Genomic DNA, 25,273 nt, shown 5'->3' on the forward strand with positions numbered 1-25,273 from the left:
TCAGCTATCTAGTCTCTCGTCATAGCTGAAATGCTCCAGCCCAGGCAACATCTTGGTGAATCTCCTCTGCACCCTCTCCAGTGCAATCACATCCTTCCTATTGTGTGGCGACCAGAGATGCACACAGTACTCCAGCTGTGGCCTAACTAACATTTTATACAGCTCCAACATAACCTCCGTGCTTTTGCATTCAATGCCTCGGCTGATAAAGGCAAGTATCCCCCATGCCTTCTTAACCACCTTATACACTAGTCCTGCTGCCTTCAAGGATCTATGGACATGGACACCAAGGTCCCTCTCATCCTCTATAATTCCTAGGGTCCTACTATTCAACTCCATTCCTCAATACTCTGTCTGGCTCAGTCTCGGTGCTACCACGATGCACAGCGAAAGTGAAAAAGCCATTCAACAGCTGAGAAATAACACAGCCTCTGGAGCAGATGGAATTTCTGCTGAAATTCTGAAACACGGCGGTGTTACGCTCCTGGCATAGTTCCATAACCTCATATTCCTGATCTGGGAAGAAAGATGCATGTCAGGGGATCTCTGGGACACTCTGGTTGTGAAGATATTCAAGAAGGGAGACAAGTCCGAATGCGGTAATTACAGAGGAGACTCTCTGCTGCCTGCCACTGGGAAGATCATTGCAAGGAATCTCCTCAATCACCTTCTCTTAGTGGCCCAAGAGCTCATTCCAGAGTCACAGTGCGGTTTTCCCCCATTGAGAAGCACCACAGACATAATCTTCACTGTGCGGCAAACCCCCCAAAACACCAAGGAACAGCATCAACCACTGTACTTGGCCTTTTTGTCCTCACAGAAGACATTTTCTTTATCATTCACGGGATATGGGCTTCACTAGCTGGGTCAGCATTTATTGCCCATCCCTAATTGTCCTTGAGAAGGGGGTGGTGAGCTGCCTTCTTGAACCGCTGCAGTCTATGTGGTGTAGGTACACCCACAGTGCTGTTAGGAAGGGAGTTCAAGGATTTTGACCCAGTGACAGTGAAGGAACGGCCGATATATTTCCAAGTCAGGATGGTGAATGGATTGGATGAGAACTTCCAGATGGCGGTGTTCCCATCTATCTGCTGCCCTTGTCCTTCTAGATGGTAGTGGTAATGGGTTTGAAAGGTGCTGTCAAAGGACCCTTGCTGAATTCCTGCAGTGCATCTTGTAGATGGTACACACTGCTGCTACTGTGCGTTGGTGGTGGAGGGAGTGAATGTTTGTGGGGACTGCTTTGTCCTCAGCGGCGTTAAGCTTCTTGGGTGTTCTGGGAGCTGCACTCATCCAGGCAAGCGGGGAGTATTCCATAGCACTCCTGACTTGTGCCTTGTAGACAGTGGACAGGCTTTGGGGAGTCAGGAGGTGAGTTACTCATCACTGAATTCCTAGCCTCTGACATTCTCTCACAGCCACATTATTTATATAGAGATAAAAACAAAAAACTACTGCGGATGCTGGAAATCCAAAACAAAAACAGAATTACCCGGAAAAACTCAGCAGGTCTGGAAGCATCAGCAGAGAAGAAAAGAGTTGACGTTTCGAGTCCTCATGACGTCTGTTCCTCTACACTTCTCACTATCATATTCTTTCCCTTTGCCGTGTTTGCCCTCCTCAAATGTATTTATTATCTCACGCTTCTCCAGATTGATTTCCATTTGCTACATATCTGCCCACCTGATCAATCTATTGATATCTTCCTGCAACCTACAGCTTTCTTCCTCACTGTCAACAAGAAGGCTGGAAGTGTCTTAATCATGCTCCCTATGCTAATGGCTAAATCATTGATATATACCACAAAAAGCACAAACCTTGTCCTGAGCCATCCAGAACCCAACTGGAAACAGTTTTCCAGTCACTAAAACACCTTTTGATCATTCCTCTTTGCATCCTGCTGTTCCAGCTGATGACACTTCCTGCAGTTCTGATTGTCTAGGATACGAGAAGTGTCCTGGTTTTCCCAAATAGAACTGGATGTGCAGTCCATGGGACTGGGATGTTGTGCCATATCTAGTTATCTAATTATTAACTGACTTAAGAAAAATAAACTTACAATTAAAATAAATAAAGTTTCAGCGGCTACTCACTAATCAGCTTCTTCCATTGTGCTGAAGTCACCTTATTTTTATAGGGAGTTAACTGAAATGTTTTTTTAACTCTTATTATCTAAACACCTCAGAGTTTAATTTACTGAAAAATTAAGACTTCTTCACTGTTAAAATTCCTTTAGTTAGATTCATATTTATCCCCTAGATTTGATGAATGAAACACTGACTGTAATTATAAGATAAATTATCAAATTGACTTCAGTTTTATGCTAATTAATGTATCTAGTCTTACTTTTTAGTTGTTTAATGTGGTGACCAAAACTATACTCAGTACTTTAACTGTGCTCTAACTAGTGTTTCATACAACTCTAACATAATCTCCTTGCTTTTATATTCTAGGCGCTGGACAAGAAAGGAAAGTGTCCCAAATGCTTTCTTGACCACCTGAACTACCTGTCCATCCACATTCAGGGATCTGTGGATATGCACCCCAAGGTCCCTCTGTTCCTCTACACTTCTCAGCATTAACCCTTTTTTTGTCTTGTTGCCCTCCCAAATTCATTATCGCACACTGCTCCAGATTGAATTCCATTTGCCATTTTCCTGCCCATCTGACCAGTCCATTAATGTCATTCTGCAGTCCATGGCTTCCTTCCTCATTGTTAAACAAACCAGCAGCTTTTGTATCATCTGCAAATTTCTTAATCATTGCCCCTACATTTAAGTCTATATCATTGATATAAACCACAAAACTGTGGAACCCCTTTGAAACAGGCGTCCAGACATGATTCAGTTCTGGATGAGGTTAAAAGCAGCAATAACAGCAGAATCCATCCCCTGCAGTCGCATGTGAACTTGCTGGTGTCTCAGCAGGTTCTTTGACTGAGCGAATCCCTTCCCACACATGGAGCAGGTGAACGGTCTCTCCCCAGTGTGAACGTGCTGGTGTGTCAGCAGATTCCTTTTACTTTTAAAGCTCTTCTCACAGTCAGAACATTTAAAAGGTCTCTGATCAGTGTGAACAAGTTGGTGTGTAGTGAGATGGGATGACTGAGTGAATCTGTTCCCACACAAGGGGCAAGTGTACGGTCTCTCCCCAGTGTGAACTCGCTGGTGTATCAGAAGGTCAGATGAATCAATGAATTCCTGCCCACACTCAGGGCAGGTGAACAGCCTCTCCCCAGTGTGAACTCGATGGTGTCTCACCAGGTGGGCTAACCGAGTGAATCCCTTCCCACAGGTAGAGCAGGTGAACGGCCTCTCCCCAGTGTGAGTGTGTTGATGTTTCAGAAGATCCCTTTTGCTTTTAAATTTTTTCTCACAGTGAGAACAATGGAACGGTCTCTGATCAGTGTGAACAAATTGGTGTTTCAGAAGGTGGGATGAACAAGTGAATCCCTTCCCACACACGGAGCAGGTGAATGGCCTCTCCCCAGTCAGAGTGCGTTGGTGGTTCTGTAAATCCTTTTTACTTTTAAAGCTCTTCTCGCAGTCAGAACAGTTAAAAGGTCTCTTATCTGTATGAACAAGTTTGTGTGTCAGGAGGTGGGATGATTGAGTGAATCTCTTCCCACACACTGCGCAGGTGAATGGTCTCTCCCCAGTGTGAGAGCATTGGTGTATCAGTAGATCCTTTCTGCTTTTAAAGCTCTTCTGACAGTCAGAACATTTGAATGGTCTTTGGTCAGAATGAACTTGCTGGTGAGTCCGGAGGGTTGATAATGCATTAAATCCCTTCCCACATTCAAGGCAGGTGAATGGCCTCTTACCAGTATGAACATGCTGGTGTGTGTAGAGGCTGGATGACTGAGTGAATCCCTTCCCACACACAGAGCAGGTGAACGGCCTCTCCCCAGTGTGAATACGTCGATGAGTTTCCAACTCAGATGGGTAATTGAATCCCTTCCCACAGTCCCCACATTTCCACGGTTTCTCCATGGTGTGGGTGTCCTTGTTTCTCTCCACATTTGACAATCAGTTGAAGCGTCATCCACACACAGAACATGTGTACAGTCCCTCCCTGCTGTGAATGGTACACTTTTTTTTCAAGCTGTGTTGCTGGTTAAAACTCTTTCCAATCAGTGCACTGGAATACTCTCACTCATGTGTGTATGTCTCAGTGCTATTCAGTCACAATGTTGTTTGAAATCTTTCCTTACAGTCAGAACAAACAAACATTTCTCCTTCCACATTCAAAGTCCAATGATATTCAGGTTCTGATAAATCGAGTGACTCTATCAGATCTTGACATGATGTTTGGTCTGAATTTCCCATCTGCAAATCCAACCCTCTGAATACCCTGTAAAAGGAATTTACATTGAAAGACTCAGAATATTCAAAAAACAAAGGCCATCCTGTCCAACTACTCGGCTGGTTTTTATACACCACATGTTTCTCCTCCCATTCCATGCACCTCATCTCATTTTTTCAGCTTATCTTTCTATTCCCATTTCCCTCACATACTCATCTAGTTTCCTTTCAAAATTATCTCAATGGTTTCCTGGGTTTCACACTGTAACCACTCTCTGAGTCAAGAAATTTCAAGTGGAAACATTCTCTCCATATCTACCGCGTCCAACCCATTGATCATTGTAAAGATCTCTATCAGCTCACTGCTAACTCTTCCCTTTTCTAAAGGAAAAAGATAGCTCCAACCTGTTCAATCTTTCATAACAGATGTATTTGTTTTGGTTTACAAAATGAATCACTGTCAATCCAGGATAGAAATTGAGAAGAGACAAACATTTCTCTCGGGTTGAGTTTGCTGTGTGTAAATCCTCCCCTTCTAACCCCCTGTAAAAGGAGATTCCAAAATCCATCCCTGTCAGTCCAGGGTAGAAATGCACAATATTCTCTCCTCCTGCTTACAGGGACAGAGATGACCGCGCATGCGCCCTGCTGCTCATTGACCTAGAAAGATGGCGGCCGTTAACCCGGGCCTGTGACCGGAAGAGGTCGGCAGCTTTGCTCGATTTGGTGCAAACGCGGGTCCGGCAGCTTCTCATTCGGGTCCAGAGACCGACACCTAGTGTTTATGAAGCATCCAGTCCATCCTCCGGCACCATTCCTCTCCTCAGTTTCGCTGTTTCTCACCTTTTCATCCCATCCTTCCTCCTTCAGCTCCCGCAAGCCCCAGACTTCAGTCACAACGACACTGCGCCTGCGCGCAGGGCGCCAGCCGGAAGTATGATCAGGTGGCACCCTTCCTTCATTCCGATTGGTTGGAGAACCAGCTAGTCCCTCTCGGTCTTCCAGTCCCGCCCCCTCTTCCTATTGGTCCGGAGCTGCCGTCAATCACCCGGGCGTTGTGACGGTTACAAACGCTGAGAGCGGCCACAGACTCAGCCTGACTTGCTGATTCTTGGCCTCTTGGGAAATTAGAGCTAGAGATGGTGTGTCTACGGAGAGGGAAACAGAGTAAATGTTTCAGGCCGCTAAATTTTTATCCAAGCTGGAAGAATTTAGAGATTTAGTTGTTTTCCAGCATGTACGGAGTCAGGGAAATGAGAAGGGGAGAGGATAGGATGGAAGGCTGGAGTGATTGAATGACAAAGCGGATGATGCAAGGCAACACTGGGTGATAAGGAAAAAAGTAAATAAACTAATGGGACAAGTGAAGAGACAAAAGACAGGTCCAGAAGAGGTATGAATGCTAACAGCAGAACAATTACAAGCATCTACTGTCTGAAAAAAATAGGATTGGTGGTTATGATCTGAAATTGTTGAAAAGAATATTGAGTCCAGAAGGTTGCAAACTGTCTAATCAATGATGATTCCTCGAGTTTTCCTTTGAGATTCATTGGAACAGTGCAGGAGGCTGAGGACAGAGAGGTCAGAACTGAAGTGAGGCAGAGAACTAAAATAGTAAATGATCAGAAGCTCAGTATCACGTTTGCAAACTGAATGGTGATGTTCCACAAAGCAGTCACCCAATCTGATTTAATCTCCTCAGTGTAGGAGAGACGGCATCATGAGTAGTGAAACACGATGCTAAATTGCAACAAGTACAAGGAAATCACTGTGCCACCTGGAAAGCGTGTTGAGGGCCTGGAATGTAGGAAGGGAGGAGGTGAAAGGGTGGGTGCAGCATCTGCTGTGCTCGCACGGAAATGATTCAAAATGATATTCATAAGAAGACCAGAAATAGGAGCAGCAGGAGAACATATGGCCACTTGAGCCTCTGCACCATTAAATGATCTTCCTCCTTAACTCCACTTTTCCTTCCTATCCCCAAATCCATTGATTCCCCAGTATCTAAACTTTCATGGATTTGCATCTGGAATATATTCAAGACAGAGAATAATTTGCAAGTGCTCCCGATCACTGCTCGGCAATCATATTAACTGAACTTTATTCTGGCCTAGTGTCACAGCACTGAAATCTTGTCTTTCTCTGACACGTTATTCTTAATGTCATAATTGACAGATTAAGAGTAAAACAGCCACCGGTTCACTGTAAGGAGAAGAGACAACTTTGTAATTACTCCAAAATGTTACAGTCTGGCTCATTAGATCTGGTTATTCCATCCCATTTTATTTTCATCTCATGGAAAAATGAGTAAAGTACTGAAACATACGCGCTTTTGGGGACAATGGTGAGTTTGCTGCTCAGATTAGCTCAGGTCTCCATATTATAAGATAGATCTAAAAGGACTGGAGAAGATGCAAGAAAAAAAATACTAGAATGATGCCAGAACTGGCAGGTTACACCTATTAAGAAAGACTGGACAGGCTGTAAATGTTTTCTCTGGAAAAGAGAGTGAAGGATGATCTGATCCTTTAAGATTATGAAAGGGTTTGACAGGATAGACAAGTGGAAGATGTTTTCAATTGCAGACAGAATGAGAATAAATATCATTTAGTCACTAATAAATTTAATATGCAGTTCCAGAGCAACATTTTAAACCAGAGATTAAAAACTGAAAACATTGGAAATACTCAGCATATCTGTGGATGGAGACGGAAGATTAATATTTAAATCTGTGCACAGATGCAGTCCAGTTCTGATGAAAGATCACGGGCCTGAAATGTAAACTGTTTCTCTATTTACAAATGCTACCAGATCTGCTGAGTATTTCCAAAAATTTTCCAAAAGTTTTTAATTAAGATTTGAAGCATCCACAGTATTTTGCTTTTCTTTAACTGGAGAGTGCTGAAATGAACTCCATGTGACATCAAGAAAGAGCTAAAGACACTGGATACTGCAAAGGCTATGGGCCCAAACAATATTCCAGCAATAGTACTGAAGACTTGTGCTCCAGAACTTTCCACGTCCCTAACCTAGCTGTTCCAGTACAGCTATAACACTGGCATCCACCTGGCAATGAGGAAAATTCCCCAGGTATTTCCTGTACACAAAATGCAGGACAAATCGAACCTGTCTAATTACCTCCCCATCAGTCTCCAGTCCCAATAATCTGGTCATTGACGCCCAGTTTGGGTTCCGCCAGGGCCACTCAGCTCCTGACCACATTACAGCCTTGGTTCAGTCAATGACAAAAGAGCTGAACTCCCGAGGTGAGGTGAGAGTGACTGCCGTTGACATCACGGCCGCATTTGACCGAGTGTGGTATTAGGTAGCCCTAGTGAAACTGGAGTCAATGAAAATTAGGGAAAACTCTCTGCTGGTTGGAGTCATACCTAGCAGAAAGGAAGATGGTTGTGGTTGTTGGAGGTCAGTCATCTCAGCTCCAGGACATCACTGCTGGTTGGGCCTCGGACACTACCTCAGTTGCTGCATCAAAGACCTTCCTTCCATCACAAAGTCAGAAATGGGGAGGTTCACTGATGACTGCACAATGTTCAGCACCATTTGTGACTCCTCAGATAGAAGTCAATGTTCAAATGTAGAAAGATCTGGACAATATCTGGACAATATCCAAGCTTGACTGACAAGTGGGAAGTAACATTTGCACACACAAGTGCCAGGCAATTACCATCTCCAAGAGAGAATCTAACCATCACCCCTTTACATTCAATGGCATTACCATTGCTGAATCCTCCACTATCAACATCCTGGGGGTTACCATTGACCAGGAACTGAACAAGATTAGCCATACAAATACTGTGGCTACAAGAGCAGGTCAGAGGCTAGGAATCCTGTGGCAATAACTCACCTCCTGACTCCATCGTCTACAAGACACAAGTCAGGAGTGTGATGGAATACTCTCCACTTGCCTGGATTGGTGCAGCTCCTACAACACTCAAGAAGCTCAAAGCCATCCAGGACAAAGCAGCCCACTTGATTGGCACCCCATCCACAAACATTCACTCCCTCCACCACTGACGCACAGTAGCAGAACTGTGTACCATCTACAAAATGCACTGCAAGAACTCACCAAGGCTCCTTAGACAGCACCTTCTAAACCCAAGACCACTACCATCTAAAAGGGCAAGGACAGCAGATCTCTCGGAAACACCACCACCTGGAACTTCCCATGCAAGTCACTCACCATCCTGACTTGGAAATATACTGCCATTCCTTCGCTGTCACTGGGTCAAAATCCTGGAACTCCCTCCCTAACAGCACTGTAGGTGTACCTACACCACATGGACTGCAGTGGTTCAAGAAGCTAGCTTACCACCACCTTCTCAAGGGCAATTAGGGATGGGCAATAAATGCTGGCCTAGCCAGCTTCGCCCACATCCCGTAAATGAATTTAAAAAAAGATTGTGAAACTAACCACCAGAAGGATTTGTGATTCCCGCCTGAGCTGGAAATTCTTAGATAAAACTCCACCGTGCAAAGATAATTTGAAAGCTGATTGTGGAAAAGGTTTTCTCAGTCATCCCACTTACTGACGCAACAGCACATTCACATTTGAGGGAGGAGAATCAGACACATTGTGTGTGCAAAGGCATTCACTCAGTTTGCCCCCTGGTTAACACTCCAACTTTAGAAACTCAACACTTTTGATCTACTAGTCCATTCTTATTGGCGAGGGATAGTTTAACTCTTATGTCTATGGAAAAAAGCAATCATTTGTTCACCCCACCTGCTGAGACTCCAGTGAGTCCACATCTAACTGTAGGGGTTTGTTCTGCTGTTAATCACACCCAGGACAGAACTATGGTGGGGGACCCGTGCTCTTTAGTTGCTGTATCAATTGATTTAGTAAGTTTGTAACTTGGACAAATGGCTCCAATTGTAATCGGAATTCTGATCGCAAATCACAATGTTCTATTTAAAAATGTCAGATCTCAATGGCGTCGCTCTGACCCAGCATTCACTGCGGGTAAGACTGTGCCCTATCCACACGACAGGCGCGCCTCGCGCAGGCGTAGTTCCCGACAGAGAGTAGAGCATGCGCAGTGTAGGCTGTCAGTAGCGCTGCAAGGAACGGGGAAGAAACAATCGAGTGCAGTTGAGTAATGGAGTCGGTGGGTGAGCGGGGAGGATTAGAGCCAGCGGAATGGGCGGGAGGCTTCATAAATACCACGCGGAAGCTTCAAACCCCGAATAAAAAGTTACCGGTCCCGCATTAGCACCGAAAGGACTATGAGCTGCGGGGTTAAAAACAAAAAGCTAAAAGCTACTGCGGATGCTGGAAATCCAAAACAAAAACAGAATTACCTGGAAAAACTCAGCAGGTCTGGCAGCATCGGTGGAGAAGAAATCAGTTAACGTTTCGAGCCTTCACGGCCCTTCGGCAGAACTGAAGCATAGTTAGGAGAAAGGAGACTATGCTTCAGTTCTGCCGAAGGGCCGTGAAGGCTCGAAACGTTAACTGATTTCTTCTCCACCGATGCTGCCAGACCTGCTGAGTTTTTCCCGGTAATTCTGTTTTTGTTATGAGCTGCGGGGTGCCTCCCGCTCACAGGCCCGGTATAGTAGGGCGCATGCGCCGTGATCCTGGATCAAGAGACAGGCAGAGTGGGTTGCCAACCTTCCAGGATTGGACTGGAGTCTCCAGGAGCTGAAGATCAATCTGCAGGACACTGCTGTGTGCAGCCCTGGAGAAATATCTTAAGAGCATTAAAAAGATTGTTTTAATTTGTAATTTTCTTTGAACGTTTCTCCTTATAAAAATGTTGAAAGTGGGACAAATCATCATCCAATTGCGTCACGAGAAATTTTGCTTTTCAGTTGGCCTGAGAAGGCAGCGTGTCACAAGGAAGGATGTGTTAGCCGACTAATGGCTGGAGCATGGGGACAAGTCATGTGATGGAACCTCCAGGAATACAATCAATCAGAGTTGGCAAACCTAGAGGAGAGAATATTGTGAATTTCTGTCCTAGACTGACAGTGATGGTTTCTGTAAACTTACAGGACACTGGAGGATTGATAGACGGGAAACTCAAACCAAACATCACATCAAGATCTGACAGATTCACTCGATTCATCAGAAACTGAATATCAGCAGCATCTGAATGTGGAAGGTTTGTCTGTTCTGTTTGTGGGAAAAAATTTCAGATATCAATGTGGCTGGAAAAACATCAAGACACACAAACCCTGGTTAGACCACACCTGGAGAACTGTGTTCAATTCTGGACAAACGTCAGGAAGGATAGAATGGCCTTGGAGGGAGTGTAACACAGTTTTACCTGAGTGATATCCAAACTCCAAGGGTTAAATTACAGAAGAAGATTACACAAAAGTGTCATTATGGCACAGAGGAGGCCATTCAGCCCATTGAGTCCATGCCAGTTTTCTGGAGCAATCCAGTCGTCCCATTCCCCTGCCCCTGCTCTATCCCCGTATCCTTGCAGGTTTATTTCCCTCAAGTGTCTGTCCAATTTCCTTTTGAGATCATTCATCAGGTCCATTTCCACCTCCCTTCGTAGGCAGTAAACTCCAGGTCATTACCACTCACTGTTTGAAAACATTCTTCATCACATCTCCTGTACCTTTTACCCAAAGCCTTAAATATGTGTCCCCGAGTCCTTGTACAATCAGCTGATGGGAACAGCCTTTCTTTGTCCACCTTATCTAAACCTGCCAGAAACTTGTGCACCTCAATCAAATCCCACCTCAACCTCCTTTGCAGGAACCATTCTGGTAAACCTCCTCTGCACCTTCTCAAGGACCTGCACATCCTTCCTAACATCTGGTGACCAGAAGACACTCAAATTGGAAACTTGCCAGAGCTTTGTAAAGATTCAGCATAGCTTCCTGTTTTTGTTCTCAATATCACTATTTATGTAGCTCAAGATCCAATCAGCTTTGCTAACGTCTCTCTTAATACATCCTGTCACCATCAGAGATCAAAGCACATGAACCCCGGGTCCCTCTGTCCATGCACACTCTTTAGAACTGAGCCATGAATTATATCTTCCCTCTCCCTATCCCTTATGCCAAAATCCAGCACCTCACTATGAGCGTTGTAATCCCGGAAACCCGGGAATTTAGAAGATGAAGAGGTGATTTGATCAAAGTTTTTGGGATATTAATTGGAACTGACTGGGTAGATAGAGAGGAACTATTTTCACTGGTTGGGGAATCTAGGACGAGCGGGCGGAGGCTAAACATAGAATCAGGTTCCAGCACCTTTTCAGAAAGAGAGTTCCCGATCCTGACAACTCTCTGTTGGTGCAGAAACTGCTGGACTCGATGCTGAGTCTGGAAGGTTGTAAAGTGACTAATCGAAAGATGAGCTTCTGTTCCTCGAGCTCCCTTTGAGCTTGATTAGAACAGTTCAGGAGGCCAAGGACACTGAGGTCAGAGTGGGAGTGGGACGGAGAAGTTAAATGATAAATGACCGGACCTCAGGGTCCAGCATGCACTTAACATGGTCAAATCCTTGATAAAATCCTGGCAGTATAACATCCAATTTCCTTTTGAAATGATTAATCGTCTCCACTTCCACCACCCTCATGGGCTGAGTTCCAGGTTATTATTGTAGAAACATGCTCTCAGAGGCTTTTTAGTCAAACAAATTAAGCTTTATTTAGACAAGAGCTTCTGTGGCTGCTTGTATCCAGCCAGCCCCTCCTACAACCACTTCCAAGGAAACTCCTCCCCTAGAATTTATTCCCCCACGCTAGCTACACATTGGTTGAACAAATCACATGACCCTACTTGCTGTGAAAAAAGTTCTTCCTCATATCCCCTCTTGCATCTCTTGCCCAAAACATGTATCCTTATACCATCAGCTAATTTAAAAGGATTTCCTTTGTCCACCTTATTCTAAACCTTTCATAATCTTGTATACTGCTATCAAATCTCCCCTCAATCTCCCCTGCTCCAAAGAGAACAACCCCAGCTTCTCCAGCCTAACCTTGTAGCTAAAATCCCTCATCCCTGGAACCATTCTGGTAAATCTCCTCTGCACCTTATCAAGGCCCCTCACATTCTTCCTAAAGACTGGGGACCAGAACTGGATGCAATATTCTAGATGTGACCTAACCAAAACTCTATAACATAAGAACATAAGAACTAGGAGCAGGAGTAGGCAATTCAGCCCCTCGAGCCTGCCCAGCCATTCAATACGATCATGACTGATCTCATTTCGGCCTCAACTCCAATTTCCCGCCCTCTCCCCATAACCTTTCAACCCATTACTAATTAAAAATCTATCTCCTCCTTAAATTCATTCAGTGTCCTGGCATCCACTGCACTCTGGAATAGTGAATTCCACAGATTCACGACCCTTTGAAAAAAGTAATTCCTCCTCATCTCTGATGTAAATCTAACACCCCTTAGCCTAAAACTATGGCCTCTCGTTCTAGAATGCCCCACAAGGGGAAACATCCGCTCCACGTCTACTTTGTCGATCCCCTTTAGCATCTTATATACCTCAATTAGATCTCCTCTCATCCTTCTAAATTCTAGCGAGTATAGGCCTAAACTGCTCAATCTCTCCTCATAAGACAAGCCCCGCATCTCTGGAATCAATCTAGTGAACCTCCTCTGAACCGCCTCCAGTGCAACTAAATCCTTCCTCAAGTAAGGGGACCAAAACTGTGCACAGTACTCCAACTGCGGTCTCACCAATGCCTTGTACAGTTGCAACAACACTTCCCTATTTTTAATACTCTATTCCTTTTGCAATAAATGCCAAAATTCCATTTGCCTTCCTTATAAATGCCAAAATAATGCCCTTGTTTTTATACTCAGTACCTCCATTTATGAAGCCCAAGGCCCCATATGCTTCACTGACTACCCGCTCAATCTGTCCTGCCATAAGAAATTGGTCCCACAAATGGTTTAATCATCACCCATACACAGAAAGCCTATGTAATGATACAAGATTTAAATTAGTCCCTGTAATATTTGCCCTGAACCCCAATACACACGTCCCCAAGGTTATGTCATCCCATCTTCAAGCACCTTGATGTTCAGATGATAAGGGAATTATCCGGGGATTTCAGAAGTCAGAATGCAGGGAGAGAGAGATGGGTGGACTATGACCACCCAGTAGCCAAGACCCCGCCGTTAAGGCAGTTTTGCAAAACACTGCGATCGTTCCTGTGATAGTGACACCAGTAAAAAGGGTGGAGGGAAGAGAGGGATCAGTGACTGGGCTGGAATAGGGGCCATGGCTGGCACGGCCGCTGGGAAGCACTTAGACATCGAGAATATGGGGGAACAGGACGAGGCTGTGAGGCAGCAATGGACAGGAATCTTCAGTAAAAGAAATAAAAGGCAGAGAGATGAAATCCTGGAACAACAAGAAGGAGTGAAATCCAGAAAAGAGATGGTGGATGGACTGATTGAGAGAAAGGGAATGGTCAATAAGATCATTCAGCAGAATAAGATTGAGGTGATAAGTCAGAACATGTCTAAAGAGGTTCCCTGTGTGATGTAAGGAGGGTTTTTATTGGATCAGGTACAACAAGGCCAGGAGGACATTGAAAAACAATAGAGTCCAACATTAGACAGTCCAAAGGGCCTGGAGAGGGAGGGTTAATAAACCTCAGGAGTCACAGGGCCGGGAGGATATTGAGAAACAATAGAGAGCTCAAAGGGTCTGGAGGGGGAGAGTTAATAATCCCAGGGAGTCACAGGCTGCACAAACTTCTAGTGTGGGCCCAGACCCATTGTAAAACAGTGAACAAATAAATCCCTGACTTTACTGAGACTCTTTTCCATGTCCCAGCTCCTGTAAATACTGACGGGAAAGGGAACAGAATCTCAGGAGGTTCCACACCGCTGGCTGCTCGTGAGGAAGTGATCTCCGATCAGATTAATGTGCTTCTGCTGTGAGTATTTAATAAAGTGTCTGAACTTCTCATTGTATTTCCTGTCCAATATCCCCCTCATCCATGGATCTTCCGTTTTCCCAACTGGGGGAAAAAAATTGCCTAAAGCTGCGGATGCTGGAAATCTGAAACGAAAACAGAAATTGCTGGAAAAGCTCAGCAGGTCTAACAGCATCTGTGGAGAGACAAAGAGTTAACGTTTCGAGTCCATATTACCCTTCAGAGCTGGTGTTGAAAAAAATTGTCGCTGATTGGCCTCAATGTGGCAGTATTACCCAGAATGCCTCATGGGTCAGAAAGCTCCCTATCCATGAGAACAGGAACCCAGAGCACCGGTGTGGGAGCCGGGCTGTGCTCAGAGCATGCTCAGTGCGGCTGGTGGAGACGGACTGGGGTGGAACAGGCAGCTGAGGAGGCTGGAGGAGATTGTGGATGCATGGGAGGAATTGGAGCCAGGGGTGGGTCAGAATTAGATGATCTCAGATAATCCTGGAAGGCTGAAGGGCTGGAGACGACCACGACCGTCAGGGAGCACAGGGGATGATGGTGAACAAGACTTGGTGCAAGTAAGGAGATGAGCTGCTGAGTTTTGCGTGACCTCCAGTTTCTATGGAGTTGAATCTGGGAGGCCGACAAGAAGCACAGTCGAATTGTTCAGTTTAGAGGGAACAAAGGAATGGATGAGTTTCAGCAGCAGATGAACTGAGGCAGGAACACAGTTGGGTGATTTTACTGAGGTGGAAATGGGTCGTTTGAGTGATTTGTAGTCAGAAGCTCAGCTTGGGCGGAAATATGACAACAAGATTGTGAACTGTCTGGTTCAGCCTCAGAGAGCTGCAAGAGGGATGGAGTTGGCGGTTAGGGAGTGGAGTTTGTAGCAGGGACTGAAAACCATGGCTTTCATCTTCCCAACATTTAAATGGAGGAAATTTCTGCTCATCCAGTACTGCGTGTCAGACAAGTCAGGACAGTGTGTGAGTTGGAGGTGATGGTTTCACTGACACCTGTTACCTTCGTCCTTCTAGGTCGTGGGACGTTGAGGGTTTGGGATATTCTGCCAAAGTTCTGGTTGAGTTGAAGATGTATTAAACACATCTTCACCCCCTGCACCTCCCACCTCTCTCTTTCCTCCCATGGAGGCAGAGTCCTGTGTAACCCAGATCAGGTGGCAGGTTCCATTCCCTGAAGGACATTAGTGAACCAGCTGGGTTTTTATGACAATCCAGCAGTTTTCATGGTCACTTTTTCCTAGTGCCGGACCCACAAATTACCAGATTCATTCAGCTCAATTTCACAACCTGCATTTGTGTTTTTTTGGGTTCTCTCTCATTCCCTTTTTTCTGTTTTAAATCAGTTTCACAGGGGATTAGAAGAGAGGATTTGCAGTCGGGAAACAGAAACAAAACATCACAGCAGAATCTGACAGTCGCCTGATTTATCGTAACCTGAATATCATTTGATTTTGAACAATGAAGGAAAAAGCACCGTTCACAGTGGAGAGAAACCGTACACGTGTTCTGTGTGTGGACGAGGTTTCAACCGATCATCTAGCCTGTCAAGACACAAGCGCAGCCACATCCGGGAGAAACCATGGAAATGTGAGGACTGTGGGAAGGGATTCAGATTCCCATCTGAGCTGGAAGGGCATCGGCACATAGGGGAGAGGCCGTTCACTTGCTCAAATTGTGGGAAGGGATTTACTCTTTCATCCAACCTGCTGAGCCACCAGCGAGTTCACAGTGAAGAGAGACCTTTTAAATGCCTAGACTGCAGGAAGTGCTTTAAAAGTTCCTGGGAGCTGATGTCCCATCAACATGTTCACACTGACAAGAGACCATTTAAGTGCTCTCAATGCGGGACTGGGTTCAGGGGATCATCCCAACTCACTGTACACCAGCGAATTCACACTGGGGAGAGGCCATTCATCTGTCCCCAGTGTAGGAATGGATTCACTCAGTCATCCCACCTGCTGAGACACCAGCAAGTTCACACGCGGGAGAGACTGTTCATCTACTCTGAGTGTGGGAAGGGATTCACTGAGTCACACAGCCTGTTAACACACCAGCAAGTTCACACTGGGGAGAGGCCATTCACCTGCTCCCAGTGTGGGAAGGGATTCACTCAGTTATCTAGCCTGCTGAGACACCAGCAAATTCACACTGGGGAGAGACCATTCACATGCCCCCAGTGTGGGAAGGCATTTAGTCATTCACCCCACCTGCTGACACACCAACGAATTCACACTGGGGAAAGGCCATTCACCTGCCCCCAGTGTGGGAAGGGATTCACTACCTCATCCAACCTGCTGAGACACCAGCGAGTTCACAAGTAACTAAAGTGGTGGGATTTTGCTATTAATCACATCCAGGACTGAACCATGTTCACTGGGATCTGTTTCTGCTGATGTTAATAAACTACAGACCACTTAGAGGGGCTAATATTCTGGATAAATGTCAAATAAATTAGTTTTGTGTTAAAGACATGATGTGTTGAATCTTTTTAATATCTCTAACACAAGTTTGTTCCTTTTGAAGTGCTCTCCCTCTCCCCTAGCCTCCATCCTCACCCCCAGCAACCGGTGTGAGGATCTCATGGAGCTCCTTTGTCACTAAGATTGAGACAATCCGATCAGCTGCCTCTGCTGCTTCCCTCCCTTCCACTCGCCCTCCCTAAAGTTCCCCATTACACGAGCCCTGAACTCAGATCTTTCTGTAGTTTCTCTCCCATCTCCCCTTAGGCCCTCTCAGAGCTCATCTTGTCCATGAAACCAACCTCCTTCAACAACCCTGCTGCAACTAAACTACTGATCCCTCAACTTCCCCATGTTCACTGACTATGTTAACAGTTTTCTCTCTCAGGTACTGTCCCTCTCTCCTTCAATTCTGCCATCATTATACCCTTCTCAAAAAACAAATCCTTGACCCCACTGTCTTTCCAAACTACTGCCCCATCTCCAGCCTCTCTTTCCTCTCCAAAGTCCTTGTTGTCACCTCCCAAATCCCTGCCCATCTTTCCCAGTGCTCCATGTCTGAATCCCTCCAGTCATGTTTCTGCCCCTGTCACAGTACTGAAACAGCTCTTATCAAAGTCACAAATGACATCCTATGTGACTGTGACAAAGATAAACTCGCCCTTCTCGTCCTCGACCTGTCTGCAGCCTTTGACAAAGTTGACCACATCATTCTGCATATTCGCCTCTCCCCGTCATCCAGCTGGGTGGGGCTGCTCTCTCCTGGTTCCATTCTTCTCTATCTAACCATCGCCAGAGAATCACTTGCAATGTCTTCCCTTTCCACTCACACAGTTCCCTCTGGTGTCCCCAAAGGATCCAGCCTTGGTCTCCTCTTATTTCTCATTAACCTGCTCCAAACAATGACATCATCTGAAAACACTCACTTATCACATTTACACTGACAGCTCTCAACTCTACCTCACCACCACCTCTCTCGACTTCTCCATTCTTGGTAAATTATCAGACTGTTTGGTGGATGTGCAGAAAATTTCCTCCAATTAAATATTGGGAAGATTGAAGTCATTGAATGGTTGTTAGAAGCAAATTCAGTCGTAACTTTCAAAAATGATTTGGATTTTAAATTAATATGGAAAAATTTGGAAGGCAATCGGAAAAGAGCAGGGGAGTCGGACAGATTGGTAATGTTTTCAGGGACGGTACAGGCACAATGGGCTGAATGGCCACCATCCGTACTCTATGATTCTATCATATCATGTTTATTATGAATCATTATATTATTACAGATGATAGAATCTCCTAATAGTACAGCAGTGAAGGAGGCCAGTTGGCCTATCAAATCTGTACTGACAAATTCGACGACCTATCCAGTTAGTCCCACTCCTCCATTCTTTACTCATCCCTGCATCATTTCTCCTTCAAATATTTATCCAGTTCCTTTTTGAAGTTTACTCTTGAACCTGTATCCATCAGATAGTGAATTCCAAATTCTTACCACTTGTTACTGAAAAGATTTCCTCATGATGCTAGCATAAAAGCAAAAGATTGCGGATGCTGGATATCTGAAATAAAAACAGAAAATGCTGGAAAAACTCAGCAGGTCTGACACCACCCGTGGAGAGAGAAACAGTTAACATTTCGAGTCCATATGACTCTCCTTCATTACACAATACCAAATCTAGGACAGCCTGTTCCCGAGTCGGTTCCTCGACATTCTGGTCTAAAAACCATCTTGTATACTCCAGGAATTCATCCGCTAGAGTATTTTTGCTAATTTGGTTTGCCCAGTCTATATGCAGCTTAAAGTCACCCATGATTACCGTAGCACCCTTGTTACATACATCTCTAATTTCCTGTTTAACACTGTTCCTTACCTTATCGCTAATGTTTGGAGGCTTATAGACAACTCCCACGAATGTTTTCTGCCCTTTGTTTCTTCTTAGCTCCACCCAGACTGATTCTTGGTCTAGATTTTCTAAGGCAATATCCTCTCTCATTACTGCACCGATTTCATCCTTAACTAACAATGCCACACCACCTACTTTTCCTTTTTGCCTGTCTGTCCTAAATATCGAGTACCCTTGGATATTCAGTTCCCAGACTTGGTCACCCTGCAGCCATGCCTCCGTAATCACAATCATATTGTACCCGTTTACATCTATTTGCACTGTTAATCCATCTACCTTATGACGAATGCTCCATGCATTCAGATACAGAGCCTTTAGACTTGTCTTTTTAACAATTTTTATACACCTCTTTTTGTACTATGGTCCTATTTGCTGCTAGCCCTTGTTTCCTCTGCCTTCCACTTTTACTTTCTACTTTTCCATCTTTCATTCCTATCTTTGTTTCCCTCTCTTGTGTCTCCTCACTCAGTTTCCCATTCACCTGCCAGTCTAATTTAAACCCTCCCCACATTACTAGCAAATACCCTTGCGAGGGTACTGGTCCTGGTCCTGCAACCCATTCAGCTTGTACATGTCCCATCATCCCCAGAATCAGTCCCCATGCCTCAGAAATCTAAATCCCTCCCTCCTACACCATCTCTCCAGCCATGTATTCATCCGGTCTATTCCTGATCTCGGTGGCACATGGTACTGGGAGTAATCCTGTGATTACTACCTTTGAGGTCCTGTTTTTTAATTTATTTCCTAGCTCCCTATATTCTGCTTTCAGGCCCTCATCCCTCTTTTTACCTATGTTGTTGGTACCGATATGGACCATGACCTCTGCCTAATCTATGATATAGTAATATATCATATATTAACTATATATGTAATATTTTTTAAAGTTCATTCACGGGATGTGGGCTTCACTGGCTGGGCCAGCATTTAGTCCCCATACCTAGTTGCCCTTGAGAAGGTGGTGGTGAGCTGCCTTCTTGAACCACTGCAGGTACACCCACAGTGCTGTTAGGAAGGGAGCTCCAGGATTTTGATCCAGCGACTGAAGGAATGGCGATAAATTTCCAAGTCAGGATGGTGAGTGGCTTGGAGGGGAACTTCCAGGGGGTGGTGTTCCCATCTATCTGCTGCCCTTGTCCTTTGAGGTGGCTGCGGTCGTGGGTTTGGAAGGTGCTGTCGAAGGAGTCTTGGTGAGTTCCTGCAGTGCATCTTGTAGATGGTACACACAGCTGCTACTGTTTGTCGATGGTGGAGGGAGTGAATGTTTGTGGATGGCGTGCCAATCAAGCGGATGTCCTGGATGTTGTCAAGCTTCTTGAGTGTTGTTGGAGCTGCACTCATCCAGGCAAGTGGAGAATATTCCATCACACTCCTGTCTTGTGCTTTGTAGATGGTGGACAGGCTTTGGAGAGTCAGGAGGTGAGTTACTTGCGGCAGGATCCCCAGCCTCTGACCTGCTCTTGGAGCCACAGTATTTATATGGCTGGTCTAGTTCTGTTTCTGCTGAATGGTAACACCCAGGATATTGATAGTGGGGGACTCAGTGAAGGTAATGCCACTGAATGTCAAGGGGTGATGGGTAGATTCTCACTTGTTGGAGATGGTCATTGCCTGGCACTTGTGTATTGCGAATGTTACTTGCCACCTGTCAGTACAAGCCTAGATATTGTCCAAGTCTTGCTGCATTTAGACATGCACTGCTTCAGTAGCTGAGGAGTCGCGAATGGTGCTGAACATTGTGCAATCACCAGTGAACATCCCCACTTCTGACCTTATGATGGGAGGAAGGTCATTGATGAAACAGCCTGAAGATGGTTGGGCCTAGGACACTACCCTGAGGAACTCCTGCCGTGTTGTTGTAGAAATGAGATGATTGACCCCCAACAACCACAACCATCTTCCTTTGCGCTATGTATGAATGCAACCAGTGTAGAGGTTCCCCCCCTGATTCCCATTGACTCCAGTGTTGCCAGGGCTCCTTGATGCCACACTTGGTCAAATGCTGCCTGGATGTCAAGGGCAGTCACTCTCAACGCGCCTCGGGAGTGCAGCTCTTTTGTCCATGTTTGAACCACGGCTGTAATGAGGTCAGGGGCTGAGTGACCCTGGCAGAACCCACGCTTATCATTAGTGTGCAGGTTATTTCTTAGCAAGTGCTACTTGATACAGAAACAGGCCCAATCTCAATGCCGTGATGAACATTTTCGATCACCAATTTAGCTTTGAGTGACACTGTTACAATCGATAATTTTCCATATGCTAGAATGTGCCCCATCATTGACTACAGGAGCCTGGTGTGATTACTCAGCACTCGGTTGCACTCTGAGCATGTGCAGCACAAGTGGTGGATGTAGAACATGCTGATCATGAGCTGGTTGGAGATGACACTGAATTACAGAAAATATCGAGTCCAAAAACAGAGAATTCTGTTCAACTGACCTGTGCTGGTGTTTATGTTTCACACAAGATACATTCCATTTCATCTATCTCATGTCTGCTTTTCAGCATATCTTTCTTTACAGAGATACGAACACTGAATTAAAAGCAAAATACTGTGGAAACTGGAAATCTGAAATAAAAATGGAAAGTGATGGAAAAACTCAGCAGGTTGTTTCCATCAGTTTGTACCAGTCTTGATCTTGGTGAATTTCAACTTCGGCCTTTTTCCAATCTGCAATTGCAGGTGGAGATGGGGGTGAATTGCACAGATTGCATCATGGAGGATGGTCCAGACATTCTGGTATCTACATACTTTAAGTACCTATTGTGTGTAATGCGCTGTCATGAAAATATAATGCATTTCATCATATTGATGTGATATGTTGTAAAGGTAGGTTAATTTTGGGGTTTGGATTAGTTTCTCTGTGTGGATATGTGTGGGGGAGGGGATTTAATGGAATTGGAGACAGCTGGTCTGGAGCTTTTGAATGATCAAAAGGGAAGCTAGGTTTGAAATGCTAAATACATAAACCTGGCTGAAGTTTTAGAATGCGAGATGTGAGGAACAATTGCATTTTTAGATAAATTAGGTTAGTTTGAACTTCAAAGAGACGATAAGATGTTACATCTAGCCATAGGAAGCTAAGTCAAACAGTGTGATTATTTTTCCCAAAGGTTACTGATAATATGAGTACTATGAAAGATTTATGATATGAGAAAAGTAAAGTTGCAAAGACATATTGGGGCATTGGAATTTACATGAAGAGAGAAACATGTATAAAGCAGAGGAAAGGCATTCTAAGATCTAACACAAGTGTGAAAAGCCTCCAGCCTCTATGCATTAAGTTGCTGTCTGCAGGAACTGAAGCTAAGAAAACTCACTTTGAATATCATTGTCCAAGGTATTGTGTGCTTTACCTGGGTCTGTTAAACTTATGTTTTGTTTTACTGTTGCCTTAACAGAGGTGTAAATGGGAGCTAGATTAATTAGGGGAGTTAGGAGTTATTATAATAGTAATTTGTAGACCTATGAATGTGCTTAAAATCTTTTATTCTGTTAATGAATGTTTAATTTAGTTTAAAAAAAACTCTAATTGTGGGTGGACTTATTACTACTGAATTCAAGGCGCGCATCTCGAGATAAAATACAAATTGCAAAACAGTAGTGGCAGGTTTCAGGTTTCGCTTTGTGATTTGAGTAGCTCGGCATTTACCATCCGCTGTGCCATAACATCGCCCCGGGTTCCGATCTCGATTGGGAAGCCGATGCATTGAATTTTATGTTCCCAAGTCAAGATATCAAGGCGGATTATTTACCCAGAACACACCGCATTGCAGAAAGTCCCCTATCAATGACAATAGGAGTCCAGTGCGCAGGTGCAGTGTGGGTGTGCGCTCTGAGCATGCTCAGTGTCAGTCATGGTGACAGAGGGAGGAGGAGCGGACGGTTCGGGAGGCGGGAGGAGATTGTGAGCACAGGGTAGGAATGGAAACCGCGGCTGGACTGGGAACTGGATCAACTTCTGGGGTAGGCCCCAGGCCCCGTGTTTACCCCGCGGTGACAGGCCTGGGAGGGAGGGAGCGATGGAGCCGGCGGCTGGACGGGGAGGATTTGGAAACACTTTGTGGACCCGCAAACCCTGAGGAATAATTGTCAGCTCCTGGTTTGCAGCTGCGGGGCTTCTCCCTCCCGGGAACAGGCCCAGGTTAACGGCCGCCATCCTGGGTCAGCGAGTGGAGGATGGTTCACATCAGAGGATGGGGGAGGGGGGACAATAAATAAGAGGTTACACTTTGGGCTCAAATCAATGAGGATCTGATCTGTGTTTGGGAAACTGTTAACAAATGGCCCCTTGTAAAACATGATCTCCAGTTGTAGATTTTATTAAAAAGATACAGAGAATTATCCAACACTTTATTTAGATTTCAGCCCAGGGAGGAGGGAGAGTGTGTGGGACGGGGATTTACAGCTTTGGGGGAACAAGAGAGAAAAAATGTTCCATAGGAACTAAAATTAACTGTTCCTAATTTATATGCCGTGCTTACAATGAGGTCTTTTGAAATTTCTGCTTACAGGGCATCAGAAGGGAGAATTTATAGACTGGTAACTCAAACAAAACATCACATCAAGATCTAACAGAGTCACTTGATTCATCAGGAGCTGAATATCACTGGCCTTTGAATGAGGAAGGAGAAATATTTGCCTGTAGAAAAAAAAGTCACTCATCTATTTGACTGGAAAAGCATCAAGACAAACTCACACCGGTGAGAGTGTTCCAGTGCACTGACTGTGCAAAGAGATTTACCTAGTTACACAACCTGAAAAAAAAATTACAGCATTTACAGTGGGACATTGTGAATCCCACGTACACGTGTTTTCTGTGTGTGTGTGGACAAGCATTCAACTGATCATCCAATCTGGAGACACACAAGGGCACCCGCACCACGGAGAAACCATGGAAATGTGGGTACTGTGGAACTGGATTCATTTCCCCATCCCAGCTGGAAATTCATCGGTGTATTCACACTGGGGAGAGGCCGTTCACCTGCACCGATTGTGGGAAGGGTTTCACGCAGTTATCAAATCTTCTGACACACCAGCGTGTTCACAGTGGTGTGAGGCCGTTCAGCTGTTCCGTATGCGAGAAGGGATTTATGAGATCATCTAACCTGGGAACCCACCAGTGAGTTCACACTGGGGAGAGGCCGTTCACCTGCTCAGTGTGTGGGAACGGCTTCACTCAGTCATCTGCTCTGCTGACACATCAACTTGTTCACAGTGATCAGAGATTGTTTAAATGTTCTGACTGTGAGAAGAGTTTCAAAGGACCAATAAATCTGCTCAAACACCAACCAGCGAGTTCACACTGGGGAGAGGCCGTTCACCTGCTGTGTGTGTGGGAAGAGATTCACTCGGTCGCATAACCTGCACAGATACCAGCAAGTTCACGCAGGGGAGAGGCCTTTCAACTGCTCCGTCAGTGGGAAGGGATTCACTTTTTCATCTAATTTGAAGAGACACCAGAAGTTTCACATATGACAGCAGGGGTTGGATTCTGTTGTTATTGCTGCTGTGAATCACATCCAGGTTTGAACTATGTTCAACTGGGGTTGGATTTTCATTTTCTGATGGGGGTGGGAACCAGGACTTGTGCGATTTGAAAATGACTTTCCTGGTCGGAGGCACTGGACCCGCTGCCTCTGAGACAGTTTGTAATTTTCAAAGCGCCGGTGGTGGGGAGGAAACAGGAAATCCACTCACCACCAATTAACGGCCCCTTAATCTCATTAAAGAACTTGTTAAGGAGCCTGTCTGGAACAGAATGGGATTTTCAATCTTTTTTCTGGATTTAAATTGATTTATGGGGTACAGGTTGTTTGTAATAAATCCCCAATTGTGAATGAAATAATCAGGTTCTTAGGACTTAACCATCTGGCAGGAATGAACACTTTAAATGGTCATTTAAAAAAGATTTATTAACCAAAAAGGTGGAAAGGTAACAAGTTAGAAAGATAAAAATCAAAGTTTCAGTTAACAGTAAGAGGAGAACATTTAACTTTAACGATTAAACAGACCTCTCACAACATTCCTCGGTCGATCAGGCCGAAGACGTGAAGTGAGGATAACCCTCCATCATTCGATACACAGATAACATGCTAACAAAATGGCCTCTCGCAACCTTCATTTTTACACTTAAAAGATGCTGCTGGAAATGGCTAATTAGTCTATGATTTGTCAATAATGTGACAAGAGTTAATTCCATTGGTTTTAGCTAATTTACCACATTGTCTTAAAGTTAGGACAGTGCCTTCCTTTAAGCTATGTCTCTCATCTTGATGTCTTTACAGGAGCCCATTCATTAAGATAGACTCAACAATCAAGGACAGTGTGTGTTCCTGATAGGGAACAAGTCCAGGGCTTATCCCATTTCTTTCCCAGCTGTTACAGCACTTTAATTCTCTCATAAGAAATGCTAATAGAGAAATACAGAAATAACATAAAGCGACTTCTAATTAACTACCAATCATCTGTTGCTCATCAGTGACTGCTTTGTAATATTGCTTTGGGTTAGTTTGTTGTAAAAGGTTTACATCAAAATGGCTTCTCATCTCAGTGTTAGCAGAAAATCGTGTTTTGAGCTTGTTAGCTTATTACAATGAATATGACATGAAATGAACCTGAAAATGGTTGGGCCACACTAAAATCTAATACCCAGACTTACTTACAGGATGATGACAGACAGTCTGGTGCATGTTAATGCACAG

At 44.7% G+C, this 25,273-nt stretch overlaps 4 protein-coding genes and 1 long non-coding RNA gene across 5 annotated transcripts in view; 3 read left to right on the plus strand and 2 right to left on the minus strand.

Annotated features, from left to right (window-relative positions):
• LOC144697102 (uncharacterized) overlaps positions 1-25,273 on the plus strand; it is a 377,962-nt gene that overhangs the window by 155,613 nt on the left and 197,076 nt on the right. The gene's annotated exons all lie outside the window — the stretch shown is intronic.
• LOC144697340 (uncharacterized) overlaps positions 1-25,273 on the minus strand; it is a 316,254-nt gene that overhangs the window by 113,479 nt on the left and 177,502 nt on the right. The gene's annotated exons all lie outside the window — the stretch shown is intronic.
• On the minus strand, positions 1,756-5,268 carry LOC144696987 (uncharacterized). Its single transcript, XM_078568729.1, has 2 exons — positions 5,148-5,268; positions 1,756-4,353 (listed from the first exon to the last, which is right to left on the minus strand). Exon 2 carries the CDS (start codon positions 3,990-3,992, stop codon positions 2,844-2,846), a length of 1,149 nt encoding a protein of 382 aa, XP_078424855.1. The 5' UTR covers positions 3,993-4,353; positions 5,148-5,268; the 3' UTR covers positions 1,756-2,843.
• The window catches only part of LOC144697022 (uncharacterized), a 93,673-nt gene continuing 78,250 nt past the window's right edge, over positions 9,851-25,273 (plus strand). Inside the window, exons 1-2 of the mRNA XM_078568790.1 lie at positions 9,851-10,432; positions 14,092-14,194. The gene's annotated coding sequence lies outside the window, so the exon portion shown is untranslated. The remainder of the gene's footprint in view (positions 10,433-14,091; positions 14,195-25,273) is intronic.
• LOC144697620 (uncharacterized) lies at positions 22,403-23,812 on the plus strand. The gene is made up of 3 exons (XR_013580407.1): positions 22,403-22,487; positions 23,084-23,623; positions 23,730-23,812. It is a non-coding gene; the product is annotated as an uncharacterized LOC144697620 (long non-coding RNA).

The sequence above is a fragment of the Cetorhinus maximus genome, chromosome 23 (assembly GCF_964194155.1).
Source record: "Cetorhinus maximus chromosome 23, sCetMax3.hap1.1, whole genome shotgun sequence".
NCBI lineage: Eukaryota > Metazoa > Chordata > Chondrichthyes > Lamniformes > Cetorhinidae > Cetorhinus > Cetorhinus maximus.

Coding starts and splice junctions, on each gene's coding strand:
- LOC144696987 (XM_078568729.1), bottom strand. CDS start 3,992: ATGGAGAAACCGTGGAAATGTGGGGACTGTGGGAAGGGATTCAATTAC.